Here is a 19316-nt window from a genome sequence, read left to right on the forward strand (position 1 = left end):
CCATATAATTACTATATATTAACCATGCTCTATTGTCACAAATTCACGAGTTATTTTATTTACATTCAGGGATGGAAATTCAGCCAAATGACGGTAAATTTGTGAAGTGGCTGGTGAATTTGATCAATGTACTAGCCATAGTGGCCAACATGCTGTAACATTACCAGTTGGCATCTAGCATATGCTGCAGTTCATAAGTTTGTTTTAGTGTGTGTGACTGTGACATTATTGTCTGTGCCGCTGTGTGCGTGACATGAACCACTGTGTGGCTATGTGTCTCCAAATGCCACAAGGAGGTGATTTTCATCAGACAAGTAAAGTTGTGGAAAATGTGTATCAGTTCATTTTATTCAAAGCAAGACAAACGTTACACAAAAGTTAGTTATACACCAAAATGTGATTACAAAATGGTAGGTTGTAACAGAAAAGCACATCCCAAAGATTCTCTATGGGGTTAAGATCTGGATCTTAACTAACCAAAACAAACTCCTTTAGCATTTCTATTGTACCGTGTATGTTACTTTATCCATAAGCAACAGGTCCACTAGGCAAGCATGACAATGTATAGCTCAACATCTCTATTTCAATTCAGCAAAACCAATTTACTCTAAAGATTGCATGTTATCGTCAATGATTCACAACAATTATCCCTTATACTGGTGTGCATGCGTGTGATGTTGAGAAATATTGTCCCAATATGTAAAAGGAAAGAGGCAGAAAGGCTTTTAGCTTTACTGCAGGATTTATTCTGCAAAATGTGACACTATGCGCCATCTAATGACCTGTTTGAGTATTGCACTAAAATTAAACACACAATTATAAGTAAATTATTATTAAAAAATATTTAAGACACCAGAAAATAATAAATGTAAATAATAAACTAAAATAAATAAACTTATGATTTTAGCAATGAACAGCACTATAATCCCAATGATCATTTTAATGGTCTTTTTATGCCATTTTTAATTCTGTTTTGAACCCTTCACACATTATGCATATTTATGTTTGGTATGCACATTTATTAAACCTTTAAAAAGACTCAGTAAACTTACATCAGTCAATCAAACAAAATAGTTTAACTAGTCACACATTGTCGATATATCCCTGTTTTTTGTTTGTCCTTCTCTTCTTTTTTCTTCTGTTCATTTATTTCTAAGAATTCCTTAAATATAATTTTAACTAACATATGTTAAGTTATCATAGAATAACTAGAGGCTAGACTTACTACATCAATACATCACATAAACATAAATAATGCCAGTTTGGCAGGATCAGGTATAAGTATGTATTTTGTATCAGAGGTGGTAGCTAATGCACCAGACTACATGCAGCAGTCAGAAGTGCATGTTTAAATTGATAAAATAACAGTAATTTAGTAATATGGAAGTATGTCAACCTGGACAGAGCCGTGGTTTTGCACACTGCAATTCTTGTGATGCTAAATGCACAATCTAAATTTGTTAAACTTGAGGAATCTACTATGTGTACTTAATGTTTTCTAGTGCACATTCACATTAAAGTGTATTATAAATACATTATTTGTCCTCAGTGGCATTCAAAACTGTAAATGATTTGTTTAATATATAGTTTATGTTATGTGATTTTTCTTTGGAGTCCGTGGTCTGACGCTTGCCCACATTGAACAAAGGAGGTATTTTTTCAAGTGATGTCTAAAAGTCTTGTCTCGTAGCCCGTACACAACAGGACTGACAAACCTGGGGAGCATCTGAATTATGATGTAGCAAGCAAAGAGTGCGTGTGCATAATATTTAGGAAACCAGTAAAACAGAGTCTTTTTAAACACATGGGTTACAAAGGTTAGCATACACAAGATCAGCTGAAAGCCATGCAGCAGTATTGTATTCCTGGCCTTCTTTGCATCCCCATCGGATGATTTAACTTCTTTAGCTGCTTTAGCAGCAAAGAAAATCTTGAAATAAGTGTAGAAGAGAGTGAGCCAAACACTAATTAGGTAAATTATGTACGACGCATCCCTCTTTTTCAAACTTATGGGGTGACGGAAAAAATTCTCCCTCTCACAGAAAATTGTAGAATAGAATAACTTTAAACGTTCTGTTGCAAGAATAATAAACACATCTGGCAGTGTTGTAGCTGCACTCATGGCCCAGATCCAACCAATCAGAATATATGTCCTTTTGATTGTACAGAGCACAGAATGTCGCAGTGGTAAACAAATAGCAATGTAGCACTCCACTGCCATGACTGCTAAATTTAATGGGGTGTTGAGGGTGGTGAAAACAGCAAGTGTTATAATGAGGCAACAGACAGAAGTATTAATTTTGTAGAAGATGTAACTAAAGACAAATAGACTGATTGTTGTAGTGAGCTGGATTATATCATTCAACACCAGGTGGATGAATAAGATGTAACGAGGATTCACATAAAATATCTGAAGGAGAGAAAAAAAGAATCAGTCAGTTTAAAGATCTAGTCTGTCATCCTTTTCTTTCTTCCACTAATAACAAAAATGACAATAACACATTCTGACCTGGTGTTTTCTGAAGGTGTGAATCAGAGTACCATTGATATAGTTGATTGTAAATCCAAGAGCCACAACAATCACATTTTTGACCACAGCTGTGCTGGTAGAGTCTCGATAACTTAGACTACTGGACACATTATAGCTGTAAGACGAGGAATTCATGGAGCTGATTTGAGAATCCTGCAAGACTTTTACAGAGGAATATTTAAAGGTATTTTAATGTGATATTTAGGTTAAAACTTCAAACATCTCATTGCCAAAAATATTCATATATATATATATATATATATATATATATATATATATATATATTTAAATACAGACTTTTCTTGTAAACGAGTTCAAAATAAGATCATAACATTTGTATGGGTCTTAAAAACTTTGTAAAGTTTTCTTCTCATTAAGTTCAAAATACATTCTGGTGTGAACAGATATAAAAGAAACTTGACCACACAATGTTGAATGATCATTTAGAACTACAGCAAGTTTATACACTTTTCCACCTAAAACACCATCTAGTTGTTGAATTGCTTTAGAGATATGCTCAATTAAAGAGTTACAAAAGTGATTATAATGAATAAAAACAGTTCAAAATAATTACTATACTGTAAACCACATAATAACAGAATATAGCACTAATACAATGGTAGTATCAAAGACATTCTCACCTCTGACACGTCAGTCTCCACTTTGAAGTCAGTATTGAGTCAGTTTGATAGCTTTATATTAAAAAGGATGACGCATGAGTCCAAAAAAACTGTCAGTAGTGATGTCACTTAGATATTCAGCTATGAAGGAGTTATGAGACATCAAATGTCTCTTGGTAATTAAAACACATTATGCTTACAATCAGTCACAACTAATATCATGAAGAAAACTTCAGTATTTGCACATTTAAATAGATTTAGACACCCATTGGTTTAACTAAACTGTGCTAACAGAGCAGATATCATAATTAAGTAACATTAAACCTATTTAAATATTGCGACATACTTGGCAACTGGCACTAGTGCTGGAAAAAAGGACTAACAAAAATACCCTCTCTTCCCCAACTCTCTAAGTTTTTAAACTTCATGGGCTTAGGACACATAACAGCAGACTGTGGTCCTTTTTCTGACACAAACCATTGGGGAAGAATATGAAGACTGTGTCTCAATCTCTTCACTAAATGCCTCTGTCATTATCTATAAGATAAAATAATCAGTTACGTTTGTGTTGATAAAGAGAAGTACTGAAACTGAGCTACCTCAGCAAACAGTACTCTCTGTTTTAGTCCATTAAGCAGCTCATGAACTGTTTCAAGTTTTAAGTTTCAAGTTTATTTTATTTATATAGCACTTTAAAAGCAAAAACACTATGCACTTAGTGCTTCACAAAGACAGACAATATTTATTGCATATATAAGCATGAAAGAATCAAAATTAAAATAGAACAACATTTAAACACAAGTGTAAAACCCTAAGAAATCAGATAACAAATAAAACACATTAAACACAATTAAAAGCCAGAGAATAAAAGTGAGTCTTTGAATGGTTTTTAAAAATGTCAACAGACTCAGCCTGTCTAACGGCCTCTGGCAGGCTGTTCCACAGCCGAGCAGCCGCTACAGAAAAGGCCCTGTTCCCAGACGTTTTTTTCCATAAGCGGGGCACTGCCAACATGCTGAGATGGGAGGATCTGAGGGGTCTGTTGGTGTTGTAAGGAGTGAAAAGTTCTGAAATATGTGTTGGGGCGAGACCATGGAGGGATTTGTTAACAATTAGTAGAATTTTGAATGATATCCTGAAGCGAACCAGGAGACAGTGTAAGGATGCCAGGATGGGGGTGATGTGGTCTCGTTTTTTGGATCTTGTTAGTAACAGGGCTGCAGTGTTCTGGACAAGTTGTAAATGGGAAATGGTACATTGAGGGATGCTATGGTAAAGTGAGTTACAATAATCCAGTCTGGATATATTAATGCATGAATCACTCTTTCGAGGTCGGAGGGTGTGAGGAAATGCCTTATTTTGGGGGTTGGTTCTGAGTTAGAAAAAGCTGGACCTGACAACGGAATTTACCTGTTTATAGAAGTTGAGATCACTGTCGAAAATTACACCCAGATTGAACTGTTGAACCAGGCTTTCTCTGTCCTGTTATTTTGTATTGCTACACTGTTGAAATAACTCCATTTCTTTTTCTCATAAGTGTGCAGTGATGAAACGCATGATGTCAGCTGTAGTCAACCCATCTTTGGTCATCAACATGTCCAAGGCTGCGTTCAGACTGCAGGCAAATCTGATTCAAATCTGATTCCTTCTGAAATCCGATTTTTAGGCCTTACTGTCCACACTGTTTTAGCAAGTGTCCAAATTGGATTTGGCTCTGTTCAGACTGGGCCACATTAATGACCAATCTGACAGGTTGCTGTGGCAACGTCGTCGGAACGGAGGCCTCATCTAGTGTGTGTAGTGTGATGTCTTATAATTCCGACAGCGACAGCAACAACAAACCCTCGAGCTTCGCTTGAACGGAGCCATCTCCCCAAAGATTAAGAATTTGGTTTTGTCCTCTGTCCAAGGACTGATGTTTTCGACGTCCTCCATTGCCTCCATTGATATCAGCTAGCAACAACAACTGGAATAAGCGCGGGTCTGGTGTCGCATAGAGAGTGCCGAAGCGTAGAGACGTAGAGAGACGTCACAGACAGTCTAATCCTATTTGAGTGTTTGGAGCTGTTCAGACTCAGACACATCTGTCCAAATGCGATTTGAAACTACCTCCCAAAGGTGGTTTAGATCTGGTTTGCAAAAATCGGATTTCATGTGATTTATGACTGTTCAGACTTCATAAGAGCCATCTGGTTCCAATCTAGATTGGCTAAAAATCGGATTTTGGCTTGCAGTGTGAACGCAGCCTAAATGTACCTGGCTTGATTATCTTTACAACAGTATGTTCTTAATTCTGCCCCTGTGAAATTCTCAGATAGCCCTTCAATCTGCCTACACAGCAAGATATAGCTAACTTCTGAATCTGAGTCAGAAATCGGTCCAATCTTTATCTGAAATTCTGTATGAGGTTGTAAAACTGCAACATCTGTCAACTTTAACAGATCAGTTACCTGACTGGCTACAACTGGTGATCTTTGCCTTAATTTTCACCTCTGAAGGTGCCACCATTGATTCAGTGTCTGCCACTAACTCACATTGATGTCCTGTATGTTGTTGCAGTTCCGTGATGAGATTGTTGAAAACAAACAGGTGGGTCCTCTTGACTTTCCAACTCATCACTTTTCAAAGTGTACAATGAAGTTGCAGATTTCCACTTCTGTTGTATAATGATCTGGTAGGTAATTCTCTTCTTCATCCTTGATGGAGGCTGTCAGCTTGTAGAGCACTTCTGTTTGGCAGAACTTATGGAGCTGCCTGTGGATTCCCATCACAGTCATTGTAAAGCAGACATCTCTTCACCTCAGGAGTTTGTGGTGTTCTGTGTTGGTCCAGGAACTTGATGTCAGGTTATTTATAGAGGATTGGCTGCTATCAGCAAAAGGCACTAATCCCGGACAAGCCCCCAAAATTGTTGCTCCCCTTGCCTGGTGGGTATCAGGGAGGGTTTTATTCATAAACCCTGTAGCTGTATGTTCAAAAAAGAGGCACAAAACTGAAGCTTGTATTCAGCTTGACTGCAGGATTTATTCTGATTCCTTAACAAAGGAAATAATAATATGAGGAATACTTTTTATGGGGAAAATGTGTATTAGTTCTTTTTGTATTCAACATGTTACACAGTTAGACACAAAAGTGTGATTACAAAATGCTTGGCTGATGGAAGAAAACATTAATTTCCAACACTGTTTACATGTCTTCTTTAGGAAGTAACAAACACACATACAGGTAAAGAATGATGGACTGTGAAATATATGCATTATTTATTATTGCTAAACATCTTTATTTAAAGATATTACTGCAAAACCACTCTACTCCAAACATTACACGCTATCACCAAATATTCACACTTATCCCTTGCACTGGGGTACATGCATATGATTTGGGGAAATGTTAACCCACCTGTATGTAGAAATAAAGAGACAGAAAACTAACCCTCACCCTAACTGACACAGTAACAAGTAGGCCTATAGTACAGTAAAATTGGCATTTGATCAGTATGTATGACATAATAAAATTAAAAACATATAGGGATGTCTATTTTTTAAACATATTTTAGCAGTGAACTGCACAATAGTCCCAATGATTTTTTTCGTCATCTTTTTATGCCATTTCAAATTCCTGTACAGTTTTAATTCTTTACACTCTGTGCATGTTTATTTCAGGTATCCACACTTTTTAACCCTTTAAATCGGTTGAACAAAACGATGACACACTGTTGATATAAGTAATTTGGAGGTATTTCACCATGGACAAGGCTGTCAATTTGCACACTGCCATGCATGTGTTGCTCAGATGGAGGACCAAAAATGTGTCTAAGTTGAGGAATCTACAATGTTGTACAATAAATGTTTTTAGTGTACTTTCAGACTTAAAGTCACTATAAATACATTATTTTTTCTTAGTGGCATTCACAACTATAAATGCTTTGTTTAATATCTAGTTCATGTTATGTAGCATTTCTCTGCAGTCCATTGTCTGATGCTTGCTCACACTGAACACAGCAGATACTTTTTCAAGTGCTGTCTAAAAGTCTTGTCTCGAAGCCCGTACACAATAGGACTGACAAACCTGGGGAGCATCTGAATGAATATGTAGCAAGCAAAGATTATATGTACATAATATTTAGGGAACCAGTACAACAGAGCCTTTATCAACAGAGAAGCTACATAGGTTAGCATACACAAGATTAGCTGAAAGCCATGCAGCAAGATTGTATTCCTGGCCTTCTTTGCATCCCCACCAGATGATTTAGCTTTTTTAGCTGCTTTAGCAGCAAAGAAAATCTTAAAGTAAGTGTAGAAGAGAGTGAGCCAAACACTAATTAGGTAAATTATGTATGACACATCCCTCTTATCTAAACTTATAGGGTGATGGAATAGGTTATCTCTCTCACAGAAAATTTTGGAATAGAATAACCGTAAAGGCTCTGTTGCAAGCAAAATAAACACATCTGGCAGTGTCGAGGCTGCACTCATGGCCCAGATCCAACCAATCAGAATATATGTCCTTTTGATTGTACAGAGCTCAGCATGTCGCAATGGTAAACAAATAGCAATGTAGCACTCCACTGCCATGACTGCTAAATTTAATGGGGTGTTAAGGGTGGTGAAAACAGCAAGTGTAATAATGAGGCAACAGAGGGAAGCATCAATTTTGTAGAAGACATAACTAAGGACAAACAGGCTGATTGTTGTAGTGAGCTGGATTATATCATTCAACACCAGGTGGATGAATAAGATGTAACGAGGATTCACATAAAGTATCTGAAGGAGAAAAAAAGAGTCAGTCAGTTGAAATAATGAATCTGTCATCTGTTCATCCATTTTTTTCTACTAAGAATTATAGCGCAAGATTATGATAGTAACAACAAAAATAACAATAACATATTCTGACCTGGTGTTTTCTGAAGGTGTGAATCAGAGTACCATTGATATAGTTGATGATAAGACCAAGAGCCACAACAATCACATTTTTGACCACAGCTGTGCTTGAAGTATCTCGATAACTTAGACTACTGGACACATTATAGCTGTAAGACGAGGAATTCATGGAGCTGATTTGAGGATCCTGCAAGTCTGTTACAGAGGAATATTTAAATATATTTTAATGTGATGTTTGGGTGAGCACTGCAAATTACATAAAAAACATTATTTTATCTGTATTTTTCTCACAGCAGCAGAATACCCTGTTTAACAAGTGCAGAGAATAAAGTAAATGTACAAGAAATGATCGTATCCAGACTCTTTATAGTGAAAGCTTTCATATTTCAATGTATACAACCACAAACATAACTGTAACATTTGCATGGGTCTTTTTCAAATTTAATAGCATACTTTATGCATTACTTATGTACATATAAATGAACCTTTTAAAAATCTGATTTGTTTCGTTAAATAAAGAACATTATTCTCATCAACTTCAAAATGAGTTCATAACACTTGCATGGTCTTAAAAGCTTTGTCAACCCTTTTTTCCTCATTAAGTTCAAAATAACATCAACAAATGTCTGAGTGAATAGATATAAAAGAAATTTGACCACACAATGATCATTGAATACATACATACATACATACATACATACATACATACATACATACATACATACATACATACATACATACATACATACATACATAAGAATCACAACCACAGTATTGCACTAATACAATGATAGAATCAAAGTTAGTTAATAAAACACATAGAGTTCAAAATAATTACTATACTGTAAACCACATAATAACAGAACATAGCACTAATACAATGAAAGCATCAAAGACATTCTCACCTCAGACACTTCAGAGTCCACTTTGGTGTGAAGTGAATTTGATGGCTTTATATTAAGTCTGATGATCCTAGAAAATGTCATAATGATGTCATTTAGATATTCATCTGCGCAGGAGTTGGAAGACATCAGATGTCTTGGTAATTGAAACACAGTATGCTTACAGTCAGTCACTCAAAACAAATATGATGAAATAGTATTTGTACATTTCAGTAGATTTTTTACAGATATGTAACTTCCATAAAAATTGCTGTAGAATAAAAAAATAATTGCATCACCTGCAAGGTTGCAATAAATATGCATGCCTGAAAAAAATAAATAAAACAAACTGAAAATATTCGCACTCAGTCATCTGCACCCACTGTATTGACAGTTGTTGGATCTGGGAGCAGGGAGTCAGAGTCCATTTGAGCCTCCTGCTTCAGGGGTGGAAGACAAAAGGCAGCCTCGAGGTCAGGCTGAGTTTACAAGTAGGTCTGTCTTTGTCTGACCGCATGGTTGAGGCCCAAACACTGTCAATCAGCCTGATATCTTTCAGATTTAAATAGATGAGTCAGTTGTACTAATTAAGAAAAAAGATGGTACTGCTGTGTTCGAACCATAGAGTGTATCTCAGCGTAGTGAGGTTTGACGTCACCCATTGGTGTCATTAGAGCCGGTTGAAGCTGAGAGTTGCAGCGTACTGGTGGCGGCGCCATCATTTCTGTTTGGAGCCAGGACATTCCAAATAAGGAGTATGATGTTTTGCCTTTCATGCTCTGGAAACCCACCTGCAAATGTCAGACTGACGCTAATGCTAGGTCACTGGGAACACTAAGCGCTGTATGCTAATCTTAGCTACTAGCTAATCTCTGCTAAAAGAGCAGGTATCATAATGAAGTAATATTAAACTTAACTTAAAAAATATTGCGACAGTCGTCCGACTGGCACTAGTGCTGGAATAAAGGAGGACTAACAACAGTGCCCTCTCTCCCCAAACCCCTGAATTTTAAAACACCATGGGCTTTGTACAAGCAGGAAAAGTTCCAAAGAAGTCATCTGCAAGAAAACAATCAAACAACACGATATAGCCCAAGATCACAGGGGCTCTCTGTAGAGGTTGGCTGCAGGGGTTTGTAGCCATGTTAGCCAACAAACTACTAAGGGATCGGAGTCCAAGGCCAGACCATCTGACAGGCTTTAAAGTGACTGGCAGAGGGCTGCCGAGAGAAGCAACCTCTGTCTAGGAGTTTCTGTATTCTTTCACCTCCTTGTTTAAGAACTTGAGTATGGACTATAGCACTTTTGAACAGGGTTGTTGTCCACAACATTGATCTTTAACTGTATGTTGGATATACAACCCATCCCTCTTTCCCCTCTTGCAAACACTATTTGAATCCTTGAAAAGCATCTGGCATACAGCCTCCTGCTGTTGGTAATCAAATGCTCTGATTGACAGGAGGATGCCATTTTTCTTGTGTGTGATCTCTGCTGAACTGCTTGTTCTCTCACTGGTGTAACTGGTTGGGCTATCCTGTGCAGTTCAAAGGTATGTGCCAGCGGTAGATTTGGCTTTGCTGACTGATGGTAAGGTGAACAGATATTTACTGGCCTGCTGCAAATGTCTCCTATACAGCACAAGTGCGTTCATGGTGTCAGGAAGATGGTTGGTAGAGTTGCATACTGCGACATTTACAGGTTTGGGGGCCCAAAGGATCACATCAACTAAAGCAGGAAACAGTTCTAGCCCGTCTGGTAGGTTACTTTCTAAGGTGTGTTCAAATAGCTTTGTTCCGCCCTGTGGCCAAGATCTGACAGGGCCCTTCCCTTCACAAATTTGGCACTTGGAACTGTGTGACCTGTGTTTCCTACTCTAGTGTTCTCATTTACAGGCTCCTCTTGGGCTAGAGTATCACTGATTATATGGATAAGGGTTACAGCTGAATCTCGACAGAGCTTTACTACCAGTTCAATAAACCTGGGCTCCACTATCTAGTAACATGTCAGTCTGCACACCATTGATATAACAGGTAAGTACACACCTTTTGCCTATCACATTTGAAACACTATATCCTTTTCTTACTTATTGTTTTCATGGTGTCCGGCTGTTGGCTGGAGTCATTGCTGGTTACTGTGAGGGGAGATTGTGGATATTGTTTGGTCACTGGTGGTCGCTCCCCAGTGACCCCGTTGTGTCTTCCGCAGGCTTAATCTTGGTGGAATTGATCAGTTGATGGAGCTACATCTGGATTCCCCTTTGCTTTTCTTGTAGAGCAGATATGTCTTCACTTCTGGAGTCAGTGGTGTGGCATGTGCATACAGGAACCAGTAGGGGAGTTCTGGTCCTCTGAGCGGAGGCCAATGCGGAAGTGACTTAAAACTGCATTCTATCAAAAGACCACTAGGGGGCGACCGTTTTGGTGTCAGAAGGACTTCCGTCTCTATACAAGTCAATGGAGAATTCACCAACTTCTCACTTGATTTCTAACTTCAGTAAACATTGTCAAAATGTGTTTATGGTCTCAATCGCTAGTTTAAAGCCTTCTTCAATGCAGTATGATGTTCATTTGTGAAATTTTGGCCTCCCTGATTTTATATTTGACGATAAAGCAGGGTATGCATTAGGGCGTGGCTACGTCGTTATTGACAGGTTAATTGATTCACAGGTTCAGGAGGGCGGACAGATAGACAGTATGGAAATAGCCGTGAACTTGTTTCACACCGACAGTTTTCTCCGGAGTTTTGTGGTTATAGTTAGTCTTAACAGCTAACTTGGTTAGCATCACCAGGTTCCCGATGTAGACTGTGGTAGATCCAGCCCTCGCAACCTCCCCTGCTCGGTCTTCTTGCATCCTCCTGATGCCCATATAAGTAGAATCCGTGTTTTTATTTTTCCTGGCATGCACCTGAAATTTTCAAGATGGCACTACTCAGATCCGAAACTATTGGCCTCCGAGCAGCAGTCCACAAACCAATGGGTGATGTCTCGGATGTTACGTCCATTTCTTATATACAGTCTATGACAGGAACACAATGACAGGTTTATTTATGGATGATTAGCTGCTACCAGCAAAGATGTTATTCCTAGAAAAGTCCCCCAAATTGTTGTCACTCCTGGTTGGTGTCAGGGAGGGGTGTGATAAACCCTGCAGCTGTATGTTGAAAAAAAGAGGCAGAGAACTGTAGCTAGTGTTCGGCTTGACTGCAGGGCTTATAACATAGGAAATACTTAATGAATTACCATATAATTACTATATATTAATCGTGCTCTATTGTCACAAATTTACGAGTTATTTTATTTAAATTCAGGGATGGAAATTCAGCCAAATGACGGTAAATTTGTGAAGTGGCTGGTGAATTTGATCAATGTACTAGCCATAGTGGCCAACATGCTGTAACATTACCAGTTGGCATCTAGCATATGCTGCAGTTCATAAGTTTGTTTTAGTGAGTGTGACTGTGACATTATTGTCTGTGCCGCTGTGTGCGTGACATGAACCACTGTGTGGCTATGTGTCTCCAAATGCCACAAGGAGGTGATTTTCATCAGACAAGTAAAGTTGGGGAAAATGTGTATCAGTTCATTTTATTCAAAGCAAGACAAACGTTACACAAAAGTTAGTTATACACCAAAATGTGATTACAAAATGGTAGGTTGTAACAGAAAAGCACATCCCAAAGATTCTCTATGGGGTTAAGATCTGGATCTTAACTAACCAAAACAAACTCCTTTAGCATTTCTATTGTACCGTGTATGTTACTTTATCCATAAGCAACAGGTTCACTAGGCAAGCATGACAGTGTATAGCTCAACATCTCTATTTCAATTCAGCAAAACCACTTTACTCTAAAGATTGCATGTTATCGTCAACGATTCACAACAATTATCCCTTATACTGGTGTGCATGCGTGTGATGTTGAGAAATATTGTCCCAATATGTAAAAGGAAAGAGGCAGAAAGCTTGCTTTTACCTTTACTGCAGGATTTATTCTGCAAAATGTGACACTATGCGCCATCTAATGACCTGTTTGAGTATTGCACTAAAATTAAACACGCAATTATAAGTAAATTATTATTAAAACATATTTAAGACATCATAAAATAATAAATGTAAATAATAAATTAAAATAAATAAACTTATGATTTTAGCAATGAACAGCACTATAATCCCAATGATCATTTTAATGGTCTTTTTATGCCATTTTTAATTCTGTTTTGAACCCTTCACACATTATGCATATTTATGTTTGGTATGCACATTTATTAAACCTTTAAAAAGACTCAGTAAACTTACATCAGTCAATCAAACAAAATAGTTTAACTAGTCTTCACACATTGTCGATATATCCCTGCTTTTTGTATGTCCTTTTCTTCTTTTTTCTTCTGTTCATTTATGTCTAAGAATTCCTTAAATATAATTTTAACTAACATATGATAAGTTATCATAGAATAACTAGAGGCTAGACTTACTACATCAATACATCACATAAACATAAATAATGCCAGTTTGGCAGGATCAGGTACAAATATGTATTTTGTATCAGAGGTGGTAGCTAATGCATTAGACTACATGCAGCAGTCAGAAGTGCATGTTTAAATTGTTAAAATAACAGTAATTTAGTAATATGGAAGTATGCCAACATGGACAGAGCCGTGGTTTTGCAGACTGCAATTCTTGTGATGCTAAATGCACAATCTAAATTTGTTAAACTTGAGGAATCTACTATGTGTATACTTAATGTTTTCTAGTGCACATTCACATTAAAGTGTATTATAAATACATTATTTGTCCTCAGTGGCATTCAAAGCTGTAAATGGTTTGTTTAATATATAGTTTATGTTATGTGATTTTTCTTTGGAGTCCGTGGTCTGATGCTTGCCCACATTGAACAAAGCAAGTATTTTTTCAAGTGATGTCTAAAAGTCTTGTCTCGTAGCCCGTACACAATAGGACTGATAAACCTGGGGAGCATCTGAATTATGATGTAGCAAGCAAAGAGCGCGTGTGCATAATATTTAGGAAACCAGTACAATAGGGCCTTTTTCAACACATGGGCTACAAAGGTTAGCATGCACAAGATTAGCTGAAAGCCATGCAGCAGTATTGTATTCCTGGCCTTCTTTGCATCCCCACCAGATGATTTAGCTTCTTTAGCTGCTTTAGCAGTAAAGAAAATCTTAAAGTAAGTGTAGAAGAGAGTGAGCCAAACACCAATAAGGAAAATTATGTATGACACATCCCTCTTATCTAAACTTATAGGGTGATGGAATAAGTTATCTCTCTCACAGAAAATTGTAGAATAGAATAACCGTAAAGGCTCTGTTGCAAGCAAAATAAACACATCTGGCAGTGTTGAAGCTGCACTCATGGCCCAGATCCAACCAATCAGAATATATGTCCTTTTGATTGTACAGAGCTCAGCATGTCGCAGTGGTAAACAAATAGCAATGTAGCACTCCACTGCCATGACTGCTAAATTTAATGGGGTGTTGAGGGTGGTGAAAATAGCAAGTGTAATAATGAGGCAACAGACAGAAGCATTAAATCTGTAGAAGGCATAACTAAGGACAAACAGACTGATTGTTGTAGTGAGCTGGATTATATCATTCAACACCAGGTGGATGAATAAGATGTAACGAGGATTCACATAAAATATCTGAAGGAGAAAAAAAGAGTCAGTCAATTGAAATATTGAATCTGTCATCTGTTCATCCATTTTTTTTCTACTAAGAATTATATCACAAGATTATGATAGTAACAACAAAAATAACAATAACATATTCTGACCTGGTTTTTTCTGAAGGTGTGAATCAGGGTACCATTGATATAGTTGATGATAAGACCAAGAGCCACAACAATCACATTTTTGACCACAGCTGTGCTTGAAGCATCTCGATAACTTAGACTACTGGACACATTATAGCTGTAAGACGAGGAATTCATGGAGCTGATTTGAGGATCCTGCAAGTCTGTTACAGAGGAATATTTAAATATATTTTAATGTGATGTTTAGTTTAGCACTACAAATATCTGCTTCTTGTCAAAAATCAATGTATCCTGAGTTTTTAGAGTGTAAGTTTTCATCTTTAAAAGTATCCAAACAAAAAAATAACTAAATATAAAATCCTCTCGTTACTACATATATCTCAGAACTTTTCCCCCCTTACAGCACTGCCACACCCCTCACATCCAACCACTTTAGCATGGTAGGATGGTGACAGAGCTTTTTCTTTAGCATCCTTCCAGCTCTGGAACAGCCTGTAGACAAGCCGGCTGTTGATAAAGGCATCTCTAGACTTTATTTTATTTTTTTAATCAGATTTCTCTCGGTTTTAAACCTGTGCTTAAACTTTGTTCTATTTTTATATTGCTCCTTTTTTCACAATGTCCTCATGCTTGTATGTGTATACATATGCTTGCCTTTGTAAAGCACTTTGGGGCAAAATCTGTTTGTTTTTTAAAGTGCTTAATAAATACAAATAAACTTGAAACACTTGCATATGTTTTAAATGTTTTGCAGTTAATAATATGCTTTTTTCACATTTAACTGTCATGCAACATCTATGTACATAGAAATGAACAGAAAAAAAATCTCCTTTGCTTCTTTAAATACACACGTTTCTTCTCATCAAATTCAAAATAAAATCAACAAATGCTGGAGTGAATAGGTATAAAAGAAACTCTACCACACAATGTTGAATGATCATGAACAGTTTACATGTTTGTCACCTTTCTGCTGCTTAAAACTTCATCTAATTGCTGAATTTCTTTAGAGATATGATATGTTCAATTAAGGAGTTACAAAAGTGATTATTGTTTAAAAAAACACAAATACAGTTGAAAAGCTTCACAATACTTTAAACCACAAAATAACAGAATATAGCACTAATACAATGAAAGCATCAAAGACATTCTCACCTCAGGCACTTCAGTCTCCACTTTGAAATCAATGTGAAGTCAGTCTGATGGCTTTATAATAAAATTGGGCGCATGAGAATGTCAGTAATGATGTCATACGTATAATCAGCTGTGCAGAAGTTAGGAGACATCAGTTGTCTGTTGGTAATTAAAACACAGTATGCTTACAGTCAGTCAAAACAAATAATAATAGATTTAGCATGAAAAGTGGAAAAAAGAGAAGAGTTTGAAAACTTTTTTTAAATCTAAGAATCAATACCGTTGTTTGGAGAACAAATGAATACAGAGGACACAGTTAGTGTTTACTCTTTAGGTGTTAATTTGTTTGCTGTGTTCTGCAGCATATTTGTGTTTGGCAACACTAATAAGAAATCCAAACAATGGATAGCCCCTGGTTCTGAAATGAGGCACAATGAACTCATATATTTTCTTTTTATGTTTTCACTTTAATGATCAATACCATGAAGTGCAACAGCCAAACCTCTTTAATACAACATTACTTTATCAGTATTATCTTAATGAGAATTACATTTCTTAAGGTATGTCAGCATTATATTATTTTCCTAAAAGAAAACATGACAAATACTTTTTCTATTCTTATTTAAATGTCCAGTTTTTAATATCCAAAACTCATTTAATGGAAGTAGAGGTAAAGACCCCCTCCCTGCACCTTATCGTTGTGGAGGGGTTTGCGTGTCCCAATGACCCTAGGAGCTCAGTTGTCGGGGGCTTTATGCCCCTGGTAGGGTCACCCATGGTAAACGGGTACTGGGGGAGGGACCAGACAAAGCGTAACTCACAAGACCCATTATGATGAGTACTATAAATGGAACCTCGTTTCCCCTGCCCGGACACGGGTGACCGGGGCCCTCCCCTGGAGCCAGAAGAGGAAACATGGGACCCTCTTCCAGTGGACTCGAGAGGGGTTGGACTCTCATCCATACTTATTGCCCCCCGGCTTGGTGCCTGTATGTTGGAGTTTACCCCAGTGGATGAAAGGGTAGCCTCCCTCCGCCTTCGGGTGGGGGGACGGATCCTAACTGTTGTTTGTGCCTATGGTCCAAACAGCAGTTCAGAGTATCCACCCTTTTTGGACTCCTTAGAGGGGGTGCTGGAGAGTGCTCCCTCTGGGGATTCCCTTGTTCTGCTGGGGGACTTCAACGCTCACGTCGGCAGTGACAGTGAGACCTGGAAGGGTGTGATTGGGAGGAACGGCCCCCCCGATCTGAACCCGAGCAGTGTTTTGTTATTGGACTTCTGTGCTCGTCTCGTTCACATAACGAACACCATGTTCAAGCATTAGGTTGTCCATATGTGCACATGGCACCAGGACACCCTAGGCCGCAGTTTGATGATTGACTTTTTAGTCGTGTCGTCGGACTTGCGGCCGCATGTCTTGGACATTCGGGCAAGGAGAGGGGTGGAGCTGTCAACTGATCACCACCTGATGGTGAGTTGGCTCCGATGGTGGGGGAGGATGCCGGTCAGACCTGGCAGGCCCGAACGTATTGTGAGGGTCTGCTGGGAACGTCTGGCAAAGTCTCCTGTCAGAAAGTGTTTCAACTCCCACCTCTGGGAGAGCTTAGACCATGTACCGGGGGAGGCGCGGGACATTGAGTCCAAGTGGGCCAGGTTCAGTGCCTCCATTGTCAAGGCGGCCGACCGGTGCTGTGGCTGTAAAGTGGTCGGTGCCTGTCGTGACGGCAATACCCGAACCCGCTGGTGGACACCAGCGGTGAGGGATGCCGTCAAGCTGAAGAAGGGATGCCGTCAAGCTCAAAAAGGCCTATAAGGCCTTTTTGGCCTGTTGGGACTCCGGAGGCAGCAGGCCAAACGGAGTTCAGGTGCGGCGGTCGCTGAGGCAAAAACCCGGACATGGGAGGAGTTCGGTGAGGCCATGGAGAACGCCTTCCGATGGCTTCGAAGAGGTTCTGGACCACCATCCGGCGTCTCATGAGGGGGAAGCAGTGCACCGTCAATACTGTGTACGGTGGGTACGGTGCGCTGCTGACCTCGACTCGGGACGTTGTGGATCGGTGGAAGGAATACTTCGAAGACCAGTAAGGAAGCAGGGCCTGGTCACCCAGGTGTGAGCTCTCCTATCTCTGGGGCTGAGGTCACCAAGGTGGTCAAAAAGCTCTCTGGATGAGATCCGCCCGGAGTTCCTCAAGGCCCTGGATGTTGTGGGACTGTCATGGTTGACACGACTCTGCAACATCGCGTGGACGGGGGTGGTGGTCCCTCTTTTTAAAATGGGGGTGTGTTCCAACTATAGGGGGATCACACTCCTCAGCCTCCCTGTTAAGGTCTTTATCTCTATTCGGGGGTACTGGAGAGGAGGGTTCGTCGGATAGTCGAACCTCGGATTCAGGAGGAGCAAAGTGGTTTTCGTCCGGGTTGTGGAACTGTGGACCAGCTCTATACCCTCTGCAGGATCCTTGAGGGTGCATGGGAGTTTGCCCAACCAGTCCACATTTGTTTTGTGGACTTGAAGGGCATTCGACCGTGTCCCTCGGGGAGTTCACCGGGAGTATGGGGTATCGGACCCCCTGATACGGGCCGTCCATTCCCTGTAGGACCGGTGTCAGAGTTTGTTCCGCATAGCCGGTAGTAAGTCGGACTCGTTTCCAGTGGGGGTTGGACTGCACCAGGGCTGCCCTTTGTCACCGATCCTGTTCATAATCTTTATGGACAGGATTTCTAGGCGCAGCCAGGGCGTTGAGGGGTTCCGGTTTGGTGACCTCAGGATTGGGTCACTGCTTTTTGCAGATGATGTGGTCCTGTTGGCTTCATCAGACCGTGATCTCCAACTCTCACTGGATCGGTTTCCCCGCTGAGTGTGAAGCGGCCGGGATGAGAATCAGTACCTCCAAATCCGAGTCCATAGTCCTCAGCCGGAAAAAATGTGGAGGGCACTCTCCGGGTCGGGGAGGGAGATCCTGTCCCAAGTGGAGGAGTTCAAGTACCTCGGGATCTTGTTCACGAGTGAGGGAAGGATAGAGCGGGAGGTCAACAAGTGGATTGGTGCGGCTTCTCCAGTAATGCGGGCTCTGCACAGATCCGTCGTGGTGAAGAGGGAGCTGATCCGAAAGGCAAAGCTCTCAATTTACCAGTCGATCTTCGTTCCTACCTTCACCTATGGTCATGAGCTTTGGGTAGTGACCGAAAGAACGAGATAGCGGGTACAAGCGGCCTAAATGAGCTTCCTCCGTAGGATGGCTAGGCTCTCCCTTAGAGATTGGGTGAGAAGCTCGGTCATCCGGGAGGAGCTCAGAGTAGACCCGCTGCCCCTCCGTGTTGAGAGGAGCCAGATGAGGTGGCTCGGGCATCTAGTTGGGATGCCTCCCAGGCACCTCCCTGGTGAGGTGTTCAGGGCACGTCCCACCGGTAGGAGATCCTGGGGAAGACCCAGGACACGCTGGAGAGACTATGTCTCTTGGCTGGCCTGGGAACGCCTCGGGATCCCCCGGGAAGAGCTGGACGAA

At 39.8% G+C, this 19316-nt stretch overlaps 3 protein-coding genes across 3 annotated transcripts; all 3 read right to left on the reverse strand.

Moving 5' to 3' along the window:
- Nucleotides 1-1588: 1588 nt before the first annotated feature.
- LOC133976551 (odorant receptor 131-2-like) lies at nt 1589-5927 on the reverse strand. The gene is made up of 3 exons (XM_062414773.1): nt 5784-5927; nt 2510-2683; nt 1589-2410 (listed from the first exon to the last, which is right to left on the reverse strand). The coding sequence occupies exons 1-3, from the start codon at nt 5925-5927 to the stop codon at nt 1589-1591; spliced, it is 1140 nt and encodes a 379-aa protein (XP_062270757.1).
- A 1209-nt stretch (nt 5928-7136) lies between these two features.
- LOC133976560 (odorant receptor 131-2-like) lies at nt 7137-9630 on the reverse strand. The gene is made up of 3 exons (XM_062414783.1): nt 9518-9630; nt 8044-8179; nt 7137-7913 (listed from the first exon to the last, which is right to left on the reverse strand). The coding sequence occupies exons 1-3, from the start codon at nt 9628-9630 to the stop codon at nt 7137-7139; spliced, it is 1026 nt and encodes a 341-aa protein (XP_062270767.1).
- A 1507-nt stretch (nt 9631-11137) lies between these two features.
- LOC133976568 (odorant receptor 131-2-like) lies at nt 11138-16773 on the reverse strand. Its single transcript, XM_062414794.1, has 4 exons — nt 16665-16773; nt 14701-14882; nt 13797-14569; nt 11138-11258 (listed from the first exon to the last, which is right to left on the reverse strand). Exons 1-4 carry the CDS (start codon nt 16771-16773, stop codon nt 11138-11140), a joined length of 1185 nt encoding a protein of 394 aa, XP_062270778.1.
- Nucleotides 16774-19316: the final 2543 nt, after the last annotated feature.

This window comes from Scomber scombrus, chromosome 3 (genome assembly GCF_963691925.1).
Source record: "Scomber scombrus chromosome 3, fScoSco1.1, whole genome shotgun sequence".
In the NCBI taxonomy this organism is placed as follows: domain Eukaryota; kingdom Metazoa; phylum Chordata; class Actinopteri; order Scombriformes; family Scombridae; genus Scomber; species Scomber scombrus.

Excerpts from the sequence above, each read along its gene's own strand:
- LOC133976551 (XM_062414773.1), bottom strand. The coding sequence starts at position 5,927 with ATGACTGTGATGGGAATCCACAGGCAGCTCCATAAGTTCTGCCAAACA. Across the intron at positions 2,684-5,783 it reads TGGAAATCTGCAACTTCATT|GATTCTCAAATCAGCTCCAT; the intron begins GTACACTTTGAA and ends AAAGTCTTGCAG. Across the intron at positions 2,411-2,509 it reads ACACCTTCAGAAAACACCAG|ATATTTTATGTGAATCCTCG; the intron begins GTCAGAATGTGT and ends TCTCTCCTTCAG.
- LOC133976560 (XM_062414783.1), bottom strand. The coding sequence starts at position 9,630 with ATGGCGCCGCCACCAGTACGCTGCAACTCTCAGCTTCAACCGGCTCTA. Across the intron at positions 8,180-9,517 it reads TCTATGGTTCGAACACAGCA|CTATAATGTGTCCAGTAGTC; the intron begins GTACCATCTTTT and ends CTCGTCTTACAG. Across the intron at positions 7,914-8,043 it reads ACACCTTCAGAAAACACCAG|ATACTTTATGTGAATCCTCG; the intron begins GTCAGAATATGT and ends TTTCTCCTTCAG.
- LOC133976568 (XM_062414794.1), bottom strand. The coding sequence starts at position 16,773 with ATGGATGAGAGTCCAACCCCTCTCGAGTCCACTGGAAGAGGGTCCCAT. Across the intron at positions 14,883-16,664 it reads GTCCGGGCAGGGGAAACGAG|ACTTGCAGGATCCTCAAATC; the intron begins GTTCCATTTATA and ends CCTCTGTAACAG. Across the intron at positions 14,570-14,700 it reads ACACCTTCAGAAAAAACCAG|ATATTTTATGTGAATCCTCG; the intron begins GTCAGAATATGT and ends TTTCTCCTTCAG.